This window comes from Toxotes jaculatrix, chromosome 5 (assembly GCF_017976425.1).
Source record: "Toxotes jaculatrix isolate fToxJac2 chromosome 5, fToxJac2.pri, whole genome shotgun sequence".
NCBI lineage: Eukaryota > Metazoa > Chordata > Actinopteri > Toxotidae > Toxotes > Toxotes jaculatrix.
Genome location: NC_054398.1, coordinates 12,038,938 through 12,052,210, shown reverse-complemented (window position 1 = coordinate 12,052,210; position 13,273 = coordinate 12,038,938). Strand labels below are relative to the sequence as shown.

The following is a 13,273-nucleotide window of genomic DNA, read 5'->3' as shown; positions in this document are numbered from 1 at the left end:
CAAAAGTAAAACAAGAATTGAATAAGCCGTTCCTCAACAGGTGACATGTTAAAAAGGATATACATGTCCCCTGTCTTGTGGCTAGTTGTCCGTTTTGTTGTCATCTAAAGTCATAGGTGTAAGACAAACTGCTACCTAAACCAAATCAGGTCCAGTAGATTGTGCAGTAGCAAAATAAACATGTGGTGACAAATAAAGCTTGAGGCCGCAAAGACCTTTGAAAAGGTTTTTGTGACCCAAAAGTTGGATTTGCAAATAAATGCTTGATGTCAAACCACATTAGTCCACATTAGTGACTGATAGGACACACATGTTCATGTCCCTTCCATACAACTGATTTGGTGAAGTTGCTAAAAGGTTTATCAGACATTACATAATGCAGCCCTCATACTTTTAGGTATCTTTTTAAAGATGGAAAGCCTTGATTGGTGGTTATTTGGCCTTGGAAGTGGGTTTTTTTAAACAACAAGTCTGACCACATATAAATGTGGCAACTCACACAAGTGGTGCACCTGGGGATTGTCCAGGTCAAAGTGCTGTGAAACCATGGCAAAGCGTTGGAGTGCCGCTTCTTTAGTGGCACTAGCACTGCTAGGCTACTTAGTTGGGACAAATGTAGAGGCTCAGGATTCAGTTTGGGGGAAGCCTGAACCACCAATCTCAAAGGGTGCTCGACCTCCACAAGCACCACAGATTATTCTGCCTCCTCCACCACCGAAGACTCCACAATACCCTCAATATCCTCAAAACCTTCAAGTGCCACAGGTGCAACCTCCTCCACCGCTGAAGACTCTGCAATATCCTCAATATCCTCAAGTGCCACAGGTGCAACCTCCTCCACCGCAGAAGACTCCACAATATCCTCAATATCCTGAATACCCTAAAGTGCCACAGGTCCAACCTCCTCTGCCACTGAAGATTCCTGAGTATGATCAAGGACCACAGGTATTTCAGCCGCCTCCACCACCAAAGGTTGTTTCACACCCTCAAGCACCACTGGTTCTTCCACCACCTCCACAATTTTCTCACCACCCTCCACCACCAAAGGTTCCTCAATATCCTCAGCAGCCACAGGTCCAACCTCCTCCACCTCCAAACGTTCCTCAATATCCTCAAGTGCCACAGATCCAACGACCTCCACCTCCAAAGGTTCCTCAATATCCTCAAGCACCAAAGGTTCCACCTCCTCCACCTCCAAAGAATCCTCAGTATCCTCAAATGCTACAGGTTCAGCATCCTCCACCACAGGTTCTTCCACCTCCTTCTCCACCAAGGTTTCCTCAATATCCAAAGTATCCTGTATATCCGCGAGCATTTTCCAATTATCAATCTCCCCAAGAGCCAGAGGCCCCTCAACCACAGCAACCGTATCAACCGCAGAAACCTCATGAACCACAGGAACCTTCTATTTACCAGCCCAGTGCTCCAAAGCAGCCTTCTTTCCAGATCTGTGAGGTGGCAGAAAGTCAGAAAGTCCCTTGTGGAGGTCCCGATGTCTCTGCTGCTGAATGTGAAGCCATTAGCTGCTGCTTTGATGGCCGGCAGTGCTACTTTGGAAAAGCAGGTGAAGTTTTGGTTGTTACTGTTCTCCAAAGAGCAAAAGAGTTAGCTTTCTAGTTATATTGAATCTTTCTCAAGGGGTAAAATTATCCTGACAGATACAATGTCAGCACAACAAACTGACTTTAACACTTAGCTGTACCCTAAGTAAAGCCTCAAATAGTTGTTTGCATAGCTTGGGACTTGTTAATTTGTTACATCTTGTTACATTTTCTTTGTTCAGTAATATCTAACAATTCCTGTTTCTATGCAACCAGTGACCGTCCAGTGTACCAAGGACGCTCACTTCATTGTGGTAGTAGCCAGAGATGCCACTCTGCCCAACATTGACCTCGAGTCAATCTCACTATTGTGGGGAGGTCAAGGCTGTACACATGTCGACTCTAATTCAGAATTTGCCATCTACCACTTTCCTGTTACTGCTTGTGGCTCCGTTGTTATGGTAAGACCTTGGATTTCTATATCTATTCTCTATTTATTTTCAGCAAAAAAAAGACACTTGACACAAAACACATTTGAATTTTTTACCCTACAATGCCATTTTTTTCCTATCTTTTGTAGGAGGAGCCTGGTGTTATAATCTATGAGAACAGGATGTCATCCTCATATGAGGTAGGAGTTGGCCCCAATGGAGCCATTACCAGGGACAGCTACTATGAGTAGGTAGTAGTAAGACCATTACAGCATTAAAATAAAAGTCTTAGAAAAAGTAATATAATGTTAGTTTCCTCTTTCAGATTGTTCTTCCAGTGCAGGTACATTGGCACTTCTGTTGAAACTTTGATTGCAGAAGTATTACCAATACAAGATCCTCCTCTACCAGTTGCTGCTCTGGGACCCATCAGAGTACAGCTGAGGCTGGCTAATGGACAGTGTCATACAAAGGGTTGTAACGAATGTAAGTGTATGTCAGCCTGGCAGTGTTGCTGCGTTTTATAATGTTAGCTGTCCTATTAACTGGTAACTCTGCTCCTACAGTGGATGTGGCCTATAGCTCTTTCTATACAGAGGCAGACTACCCCGTGACCAAGGTACTGAGGGAGCCTGTGTACGTAGAGGTTCAGCTCATTGAAAAAACAGATCCAAACCTTGTCCTGACTCTTGGTCGCTGTTGGACAACCACAAGCTCCAACCCTCACACTCTACCTCAGTGGGACATTCTAGTAGACGGGTAACTAAAACACCAACTTATATTGTCCTGTTCATGACAACATGTGAGATTTTTGTAAGAGTTTACACCTCTGTCAGGTCTGCTCACAAGGAATAATGAACAGGGAAATGAATGCTTAACACTGAGTTCTTCATTCAGTTGCATTTTATTTTCATTGCCTTGATATAATTTGCTCTCTATCCAGGTGTCCATACAGGGATGATCGCTACTTGTCCACACTGGTTCCAGTTGGTCCCTCCTCTGGTCTGGACTTTCCGAGTCACTACAGGCGTTTCATTTTCAAAATGTTTACCTTTGTGGACCCCAGTTCACTAGTGCCCCTGAAAGAGCAGGTAATGAATATATCAACTGATGAGAAGCTGCTGCAACAAAATATTTTTGTATAGCTCTACCATCACTGCTGTCTTTGTTCAGGTGTACATTCACTGTAGTACAGCTGTATGCACTGCTGCACCAGGCCGCTCCTGTGAGCCATCATGCTTCAGAAAAAGTAAGAGATGAATTTTTAATCTCCAGAATTCAGGAGAAATTTACACTTAAATCTGACCGTGTTTGTATGTCTGTGCGTAGAGAGACATGTCGAGGCTGCAGACCAGAGGACAGCTGAGCCAAAGGTTGTGGTTTCTGTTGGACCTGTGATCATGGCCGCCCCTGAGCAGCAACCAGAGAGTGTCGCGCTCTAGAAGCCAAAAACAACATTATAAACATTTCTCAATAAAATTCAATTCAGCACAATATCACACTAACCACAGCACTGAAAATAACAATATAGTTAATTCAAATCCTGTCTGACAGTTTCAATAAAAAAGTCATTTGAAAGGCATTTTAAACTTCACGAAGTATGTATAGTATTGAATTGGAATGCATTAGATTTGACAAGATTACCTAATTATTATTAAACCCAGGTTATTTCCAAGATGCGGGAAAATGTGTTTGAAAACTTTGCTTGAAAAAGGTTAACAAGCAGTCGTTTAAAACCACAGGAGATACAACAGATGGACTGAAACTGTTGTAAATGATGTTTTGATTAATTGTGTGGAATCAGTGACATTCCAATAAACGTAAGATTGCTGGTATTTATTCTGAACTTTGTTTATAAGGTCTTGTCCAAAATAATAAAAGATGTAAATAAAATCATTTATCATTTATTTATTCATTCACTGACTGTAGCTCTCCAGTACATATAATGGAATAAACAGTGCAATATTTCTGTCTGAAAAGTTGTTGGGTAGAGGTAGAAATACTCAGCTAAAGTATAAATACAGTACATGAGAAAAATTTTGTTTCTTCCCGCTTCTGATAGTATGTAGCTATGTGAAGGAAGGATGTTATTATTTCTTGTTATTTGGTTTCTTTAGAGAAACCACTCCAACTCCAGGATTGATTTGGTGACTGTTCTGTGAGTTCTAAGAAAAGTCACAAGATGAAACAGAGCTGTTCAAAAGAACAAAAGTGAATTTTATTTTAGAGTGTATTTTCTCTTTAATATCATGGATCTAATTAGCTATCATGATATAAAGGCACATTTTACAAACCATGAAATCTGTTTCCAAAATCGCAGAAAAAATGTTTAAATACTGTAACACTATGATTTCATTCATTAAATACTATCACACTCATTGTTTTAATCAGCAATTTAAAGCCTCTGCACAGAAATTAAAATTTGTTTTTACATGTGTACATGTGTACATCAATTGCACGTTAAAAGCATCGTACTTCAGTCAGATTATTATAGAGTATTTAAAAAAGAACCAATTAAACTCCAAGTTTATACTCTATAATAAAGAGCATAGCATAGAGTATCAAAGAAAGGACCTATATGTCTAACATGTCACTTGTAAGCTTGTACATTATTATCTTACCAAAAAAAACCTATATTTGTTAATAGTGAACCAACTTCTGAGTGATATGCAGTAACATTAGCACAACAATGCTGAGCTATGGTTAGTTGGCAGACTCGATTTGTCTGCTGAATGATCTAGTCAAACTGGATCATGCCTGAAACCATGGTAAACTCTAAAAGCCTTATTTTACTGGACAGAATTTGCTACGCCTTATCTTAAAAGCATGCATCATGATTGGCTGTTAGCAATAGCTGGGATAAGGTGATTACCTAGTTGGAGCCCAGTGCACTCAACTCAACTTGTTATCCATGGATGCAATGTTACTGTGAACAATGGCACAGACCTTCAAGCACAGTTCACTTGATTCATATGTTCACAGTCTGGGTTTTCAATGTACAACAACTTCCTTTGAAATTCATCTTTGTCTTCCAAAACTTAGAGATGTATTGATGAATATTTGCAGAACATTTGTCTTGAAGTGGGGTTCAAGCTCTTGGTCTAAAACTCACTATTTATTATTTAAACTGCTATATCATTGTGATTAAATACAGTTCTAACAGGTAGAAATATACTGTGACCTAATTTGGGCTTAAGTGCATATTATGGAACAGTTTGTTACAGATTTGGAGAAAGAAATCAATAGTGTAAATTCCTCATTGTCCACAAGTACAATAAACATTTGATGACAAATAAAGCTTGAGGCCGCAACAACCTTTAAAAAGGTTCTTGTGACCCAAAAGTTGGACTTGCAAATAAATACTTAAATGTCAAACTGTCATCCACTCCAGTGACCTGATCTGATAGGACACACATGTTTAATCCAATTGCCCCCCCCCCCCCCCCACACAACTGCTCATGTGGAGCTGCCAAAAGGCTTACATAATACACCCTGAAGCTTTTAGGAGTCTACTGAGAGATGGGAGGCCTTGATTGGTGGTTATTTGGCCTTGGAGGTGTTTTTTTTTTACATCCTATCTAACCACCTATAAATGTGGCACACATGAGCAGTGCACTTGGGGACTGTCCAGGTCAAACTGCTGTGAAACCATGGCAAAGCAATGGACTGCCACCTCTTTAGTGGCACTAGTATTGCTAGGCTACTTAGTTGTGACAAATGTAGAGGCTCAGGACTCATTTTGGGGAAAGCCTGCACCACCAACGTCAAAGGGTGTTCAACCTCCACAGGTACCAAAGGTTCCCACACGTCCAGAACTGCCACAGGTTCTTCCACCCCGAAAGACTCCTCAGTATCCTCAAGTGCCAAAGATCCAGCCAGCACCAGCGCCAAAATTTCCTCAAGTGCCAAAGGTGAAACCAGCGCAGCTGCCAAAGTTTCCTCAATACCCTCAAGCATTCCATGATCAGTCTCCCCAGGAGCCAGAGGTCCCTCAGCCACAGCAACCACAGCGCCCTGTTGTGCCAAAGCAACCTCCTGTCCATAGCTGCGAGGTGGCACAAAACATACGAGTCCCATGTGGAGGTCCTGATATCTCCGCTGCCGGATGTGAAGCCATAAACTGCTGCTTTGATAGCCAACAGTGCTACTTTGGAAAGGCAGGTGAGTTTTTGAAAAGGCTGTAATTGTCTTCAAAGACAAGAAAATTGACTTTTTTTCCTGGTTGCCTTATACTCATTAATTAAAGAAATGTACTACAAACCACAACACAATGTGTAAAAACTTAAAAGCGTGATGGTACTCAAAAAATTAATCTGGTTTCTACAATTTTCTACGCCTTTGTTTGTTTCAATAATATCTAACTGCTCAATCTTTCGATGCTTGTTTCTATGCCACCAGTGACCGTCCAGTGTACCAAGGACGCTCACTTCATTGTGGTAGTAGCCAGAGATGCCACTCTGCCCAACATTGACCTCGAGTCAATCTCACTGTTGGAGGGAGGTCAACGCTGTACACATGTCGACTCTAATTCAGGCTTTGCCATCTACCACTTTCCTGTTACTGCTTGTGGCTCCGTTGTTATGGTAAGACCTTGATTTTCTGTATCTATTCTCTATTTATTTTCAGCAAAAGAAAACATTGTTGAATGTGCATACTTTAAGCTACTTTTTCTGCCTTTTGTAGGAGGAGCCTGGTGTTATAATCTATGAGAACAGGATGTCATCCTCATATGAGGTAGGAGTTGGACCCAATGGAGCCATTACCAGGGACAGCTACTATGAGTAGGTAGTAGTAAGACCATTACAGCATTAAAATAAAAGTCTTAGAAAAAGTAATATAATGTTAGTTTCCTCTTTCAGATTGTTCTTCCAGTGCAGGTACATTGGCACTTCTGTTGAAACTTTGGTTGCAGAAGTATTACCAATACAAGATCCTCCTCTACCAGTTGCTGCTCTGGGACCCATCAGAGTACAGCTGAGGCTGGCTAATGGACAGTGTCATACAAAGGGTTGTAACGAATGTAAGTGTATGTCAGCCTGGCAGTGTTGCTGCATTTTATAATGTTAGCTGTCCTATTAACTGGTAACTCTGCTCCTACAGTGGATGTGGCCTATAGCTCTTTCTATACAGAGGCAGACTACCCCGTGACCAAGGTACTGAGGGAGCCTGTGTACGTAGAGGTTCAGCTCATTGAAAAAACAGATCCAAACCTTGTCCTGACTCTTGGTCGCTGTTGGACAACCACAAGCTCCAACCCTCACACTCTACCTCAGTGGGACATTCTGGTAGACGGGTAACTAAAACACCAACTTACACTGTCCTGTTCATGACAACATGTGAGATTTTTGTAAGAGTTTACACCTCTGTCAGGTCTGCTCACAAGGAATAATGAACAGGGAAATGAATGCTTAACACTGAGTTCTTCATTCAGTTGCATTTTATTTTCATTGCCTTGATATAATTTGCTCTCTATCCAGGTGTCCATACAGGGATGATCGCTACTTGTCCGCACTGGTTCCAGTTGGTCCCTCCTCTGGTCTGGACTTTCCGAGTCACTACAGGCGTTTCATTTTCAAAATGTTTACCTTTGTGGACCCCAGTTCACTAGTGCCCCTGAAAGAGCAGGTAATGAATATATCAACTGATGAGAAGCTGCTGCAACAAAATATTTTTGTATAGCTCTACCATCACTGTTGTCTTTGTTCAGGTGTACATTCACTGTAGTACAGCTGTATGCACTGCTGCACCAGGCCGCTCCTGTGAGCCATCATGCTTCAGAAAAAGTAAGAGATGAATTTTTAATCTCCAGAATTCAGGAGCAATTTACACATAAATCTGACTGTGTTTGTATGTCTGTGCGTAGAGAGACATGTCGAGGCTGCAGACCAGAGGACGGCTGAGCCAAAGGTTGTGGTTTCTGTTGGACCTGTGATCATGGCCGCCCCTGAGAAGCAACCAGAGAGTGTCGGGCTCTAGTGTTTGGCAGAAAACATTTAGTAAAACATCTGTAATGTCAACATTGTTCAGTTATTTATGATGAGCAGTCAAACAAATGTCAACTAAAGAGCCAAAAGTGTGAATGAAACAGATCAAATTTATACACTTTCTCTTATCTATTGCCAGTGACAATCTAACCACTGGCACTGATATTTAACCTGTTGGGAAGGTCGCACAAAGATATTTTAGACTGATATTTCAATATATTTAAACAGTCTTAAATTTTGCCTTAGATCACTATAATGCAAGTTTCACAGAAAGACTTATATTAGATGTTAGTGCACGATAACACAGATTGATGTCCTTGTAACTGGCAAACATCCCAGTCAAGTTTTTGATGGTTTCCAAAAGACCTTAATTTACCCAGAAATGAGAGAAAATTGGCACAATCTCAGTAACTGGACATCTTTGTGCAATGAATCTAGACATCTATTTGAAGTAGAGGTAAATTGTAGTCAGAGTCTATCTTCGTGAAACCAGCTAATGGTGTTAAAATTACTTTCCTAAAATAAAAATACAACACATTTTCTATAAATGTTTACTGTAAATAACAAATAGTAGAAATTCCATTTGACCTAACTGTCTTGATATGATCTCAGAATTAACTCATTATTAAAGTAAAACTGATAAAACATTAAATTCTCGTAATCTTACTAGGACTGTATCTGTGTCACCTTGGTCGGCAGACTTGCCCAATACTGACCGGGCTTATTGTGTATTAACAAAATCCAACTTAAAGCTTAATCTGCACAGGGAATATAAAAGGACTGTTTCCTCATTTTCAAAGTTAAATGCATATTTTACAGTTCTTGCATTTTAACTGAATTTAGTATGTTAAACATGACAAATAGCAGTAGTACCTCATTAAAACAGATTAAATAAAATATGTCATCAACTGTGCAGGCCTCACTGATATCATCCAAAGGTCTTTAAAGCTTTTTTCTTCAACTCTCTTAAGCCACAAAAAAAGACAATTTAATAAAAGCTAAAGCTGCTTAAAACAATAGAAATGATTCTACAAAATAAAAATACTTTTACAAATCTACAAATTGAGCTTTAAAGATACAGACCAAGTTCTGAAGTAAAATGCCTGTAGAAGTATTGGAATATTTCCTGATGAACTAAAATGTTCAATGTTAGGGTCACTCAAGAAAAGAGTTTTAAAAATATTCTAGTTTTCAGTAAATTCATAGAGTTTTTCTAAGACTCAGTTTGTAACTGATGGGGAACACAATGCAATGTGTATACAACCTTCAGCATATATTTTATTTAGAAAAGTTCTGAATATAACATTGCCATTTTTTAATAAATCCTCATTGTTTTGCAAACTTCCAAACATTCTGCAACACTGATAAAACATTTGTTCTGCATCATCCATCAAAGCTTTTACACTTAAACGTAACTTTACATTTTTTTTCTTTAATAGTACTTTTACAAGTTTGTCAGTTTAAAATTTACTTGACACTTGAAATTGTATTGTCAAGAAATCCAGCCATCAGATACACGACAACAGTAAACACAGCGACTCTAAGCAATATGGAGGAGCATTAGAGAAATGTTAAGATTGAGAACTAAACTTCTTTGGCACAGTAGCAAAGATTCATGCCATTATCTAGTTTTGGAGACATGTTGAGTTACTTTGATCTGAGAGTGAACATGTCACAGTAACTATCAAAACATATAGTTAGTCATAACAAGTGTAATATGTAAAATGTGATTCAACAAACTTAGACACAACTAGTACAGTCATGGTGACTCTGTTAGCATTATGACAGGAAATAAAGTTAATTGCAATCAAAATCTTCTGACTTTTCTTTAATGTTGTGACACAATTTTCATTGCAATAAATCTGATTCTGCATCCAAAGTACAAGTTGCGTTCCTCTGAGCTGACAATATAACCACCAGAGGGCAACGTGAATTCAGGGGAAAACCTGAAAGTTCACAAGTGAAATATCCACAGTGATTTAGATATGAAATCGGACTCTTTGATCAGACTTATTCGTTCATTTGTGAAAAAAGGCGATTAACTCAAGTGTTTAACAGTGAGACATTTCCAATCCCCAAGAAACACGTCATAGCAGTTACAGATCTTCAGTGATTGTCTTGCAAGTGAAATATAAGTGCATTTACGCTCTGTTCCTCTCCTCTACTAAAGTCAACCAATGTGAGACGTACAACAGTGTGCAGAGATAACAGTGTTGTGGCTTATTATCAAAAATGAAGCACGGGCATTTTATTTGAACAGTTTCAGGCACGTGATAACAGTTTGGAGTGTTTTCCATTAACAACAGAGTCGGAGTCTCTGTAGCTTCTTGCTTTGCAGGTCCTTGCCACATAACTGTGTAAATGTGGGTTCACCAACAAACACATTAAAAAAAAAAAAAAAACTAAAGAAATGAACAAAGCACAGACCCCTCACCAAAACATGTACAGTGAACTTTTTAGTCCTCTTTTGGTCTTTTCCTGCTCATGAATCCCAAAACAGGCAAACACAGTGTGAGCTCATACAGCTCAGCTGTGTGCATTCACTCTCTTCCTCCTCTCCCCTTCAGTCAGACTTGTCCTTCTTTTTGCCTCCTCCTATGGGAACTTTGCTGACCACTGCAGAGCCGACAGAAGTCACTCCTCCAGCTACGGTGCACACTCCCCCTTTAATCAGCCCCACTCCCGCGGCAGGCACAGCGGCTACAGAGCTGACTGCGGTCTTGGTGAGGTCAAAACTCTTTCCTCCTATCCAGGCTACACCGCCCACCGTGGCTCCTATAGCTCCCTTAGTGGCGCCATACAAGCCCCCCGCCAACCTGCCAAACATGCCCGGCTGTGTCTGTGGGTGGTCCTTGTTGTTATCTGATTTGAAACAACAAAAGGACTTATTTTCACTCTAAAAACAACTTAATGGTGCCTCCTGGTGGCCTAAGGGTTTTGTTGTGTCTATTTTCATGGGGTTTGCTGACAATAAAATTACAGGATATCTAGTTTTAAAACTTACTTAAATGATTACACCATCATCAAAACTGCTGTGGACGAGCTGCTCGTTTCAGCACTACATGACACAGTTTCTTCTTTTTCGTCTTAATGTAGTTTTGATGCTTGCACAAGTATTACAACACACTATATCTACAGTAGGTAAGCATGAATGTAAAAAAAAAAAATAGGTCTTTCAAAAACATGCAATCAGCTATTTACTTTTTGCACAGCTTTGGGAAGCATTTTTGTCGAGTTTTATAACCAACTAAGATGAAAAACGGTCAAAGAGGTCAGCCTTTGGAACATACAGCAATATTTACACTTGAGCTGAAACTTTTGAGCACATGGACTCCTCATCAAAAGACCTTTGTAACCAAACTTACCTGTAGCTACTGGCTCATCTTTGAGGTATGCAGGCATGTCCTCAGGGACCTGCTCCGCCTGACTCATCCTTCAGAGGAAAATAAATGACACAATTACCAAGAGAGACCGTGACATGTAATAAACACAAATACTGTTAAGTGCAGGGATCTGTGGGGAATATTACATCTAACAGTGATGCTGCTTCCCAAAATAGTTTTCTCCCTGGCCTCCTTACAAAATGTGTTATGACATAAACCCTGCCAAAAGGCCTGTGCCTGTGCTTGTGCTTGCATATTTTTCTGTATTTATTCCTGTCTTGTGTGTTAAGTGGGCAACAGTTACTTATAGTCTTATATTGAAGTATTCCACACCTCAATTAAAGAGCCTTGCCTCGTTCTACCTGGTACATGTGTGAGCAGCTTTAACTTCCAAATGAAGTGTGACTGTGACTTTTAATCCAAATAGACAAAATGTGTTGTACGTGACAGAGAGCCTTAACTGAGTGTAAGTATTAGTTATGGGGCTGTAACAGGCACACAGTGTGGTAAGAAAATAAAGGTGCTTGCTTTGGGTGTTGCTGCTGATCCCAAAACAAGGCAGACCTGTTCACAGTCTGTCACATAGCTGTACAACAGGTTAAAAAAAAAAAAAAACACAAAGTGGGGACAGATTTTGTAAACTTAAAACATCTAGTGCTGAAAAACATCTAGTTTAATACTGAAATAGCATTAACAAATGTTAAGTCCAATGTTTTATTCCTACAAAGCTGTCACCCAAATGACTAAGCTTTCCTGGCAGTTTTTAATTTGATGGGACCACTGTTTTAGTTTTAAAGGTTGCATGCTGTTTGCTGTCTTCATCGTTAAGAATTTCTAAAATCTGCCCAGACGAAAGCGTCAGATAAACACAGGAAGACTATTATTACTTCATACGAAGCTTTTGGCAGCTGCAGTGACAGTTAAGTGGTGGGTAAACGACAATGTCACCATGTGAATACCTGTTTTCACGTTATACACAGTGACAGAGGAAGGCTGCGGTTACAGCGCATGTTACTGATCCACAACAGCCAAAATTCAACTCTGAACGGGGACGTTTGTTTGCATGTCACACCCCTTCTCCCGTTTCCTGTCTGCCACTAAACTATACAGACAAAAAACCCGAAAATAATCCTAAAAACATATTACTTAAGTAGTTAGTTGGTAACTATTTAGTAAGCTAAAGGCCTACCCTCTGTTCTAGATAGCCAAGCATTTGTTCAGTTAACTGCGCTTACGTCAACTTCACGTTAACTTAAGCTAACGTTAACTTACAGGCAGTTAAAAGCCCGACAGTCCGATTGTTTGCTTAAAAGTCGTCGAGTTCCTGGACACATTTAACTTGCCAAAACTGTTGCCGTTTCACTTTTTAAAGCCAGAAATGCTCGGACTTGTGATTATCGCGCCCAGCCAACTGTGTGGTGGTTTTGTTGTCAGCCTCAGCGCCATGAGGGGATGATTTTTGGAGACTCCTCTGGCTGAGACCTCCAAACAGACACGTCACTCTCGAAACACACAAACATTACGTTCATCGTATTTTTTTTTTTTTCAGCGTAAAATCCATCCGCGTGTCTGCTACCCGGTCGAGGTCGGGGGGAGTTTGCTTTAGAAGCTGGTTTTTGGCAGATAATATGGTTCAGTTTTTCTTAAGTGACGCTGGTGGCTCTGCAGAAGTTCTCATGGCTGACTCTCATTACACAAACTGCACAACAACAACCAGCTCGTTCAGCACTCACCTTGATCTGTAACGTTGGCAAACTGATCCAGACTACTGCAAGGTGTGTGAGGCGCTTAAAACTAATTGAGTAAATTTTCACGTTCCAAGGCCTGCGATAAAACAACTGCTGCTGGGGAAGCTGACTTGTGTTCTCTATCTCTGACTTTTTTTTTTTTTTTTGGAGGAGGAGGAGGAGGAGGACCTCAGTCTCCACCCAGAA

General features: G+C 40.3%; 2 protein-coding genes and 1 pseudogene across 2 annotated transcripts; 2 read left to right on the top strand and 1 right to left on the bottom strand.

The window, feature by feature from the left end:
• Nucleotides 1-928: 928 nt before the first annotated feature.
• On the top strand, nucleotides 929-3,414 carry LOC121181955 (annotated as a pseudogene).
• Nucleotides 3,415-5,622: 2,208 nt separating this feature from the next.
• Nucleotides 5,623-7,948, top strand: LOC121181954 (zona pellucida sperm-binding protein 1-like). The gene is made up of 8 exons (XM_041038194.1): nucleotides 5,623-6,133; nucleotides 6,371-6,555; nucleotides 6,656-6,753; nucleotides 6,850-6,992; nucleotides 7,073-7,265; nucleotides 7,450-7,597; nucleotides 7,680-7,755; nucleotides 7,836-7,948. The coding sequence occupies exons 1-8, from the start codon at nucleotides 5,623-5,625 to the stop codon at nucleotides 7,946-7,948; spliced, it is 1,467 nt and encodes a 488-aa protein (XP_040894128.1).
• A 1,268-nt stretch (nucleotides 7,949-9,216) lies between these two features.
• On the bottom strand, nucleotides 9,217-13,218 carry tmem263 (transmembrane protein 263). Its single transcript, XM_041037669.1, has 3 exons — nucleotides 13,073-13,218; nucleotides 11,322-11,389; nucleotides 9,217-10,818 (listed from the first exon to the last, which is right to left on the bottom strand). The coding sequence occupies exons 2-3, from the start codon at nucleotides 11,386-11,388 to the stop codon at nucleotides 10,520-10,522; spliced, it is 366 nt and encodes a 121-aa protein (XP_040893603.1). The 5' UTR covers nucleotide 11,389; nucleotides 13,073-13,218; the 3' UTR covers nucleotides 9,217-10,519.
• Nucleotides 13,219-13,273: the final 55 nt, after the last annotated feature.

What these genes read in the sequence shown, in the direction of transcription:
- tmem263 (XM_041037669.1), bottom strand. Translation starts at nt 11,388, where the DNA reads ATGAGTCAGGCGGAGCAGGTCCCTGAGGACATGCCTGCATACCTCAAA. An exon ending in AGATGAGCCAGTAGCTACAG is followed by an intron (nt 10,819 to 11,321) that starts GTAAGTTTGGTT and finishes GTTTCAAATCAG; the next exon opens with ATAACAACAAGGACCACCCA.
- LOC121181954 (XM_041038194.1), top strand. Translation starts at nt 5,623, where the DNA reads ATGGCAAAGCAATGGACTGCCACCTCTTTAGTGGCACTAGTATTGCTA. An exon ending in GTGCTACTTTGGAAAGGCAG is followed by an intron (nt 6,134 to 6,370) that starts GTGAGTTTTTGA and finishes CTATGCCACCAG; the next exon opens with TGACCGTCCAGTGTACCAAG. An exon ending in ACCAGGGACAGCTACTATGA is followed by an intron (nt 6,754 to 6,849) that starts GTAGGTAGTAGT and finishes CTTCCAGTGCAG; the next exon opens with GTACATTGGCACTTCTGTTG.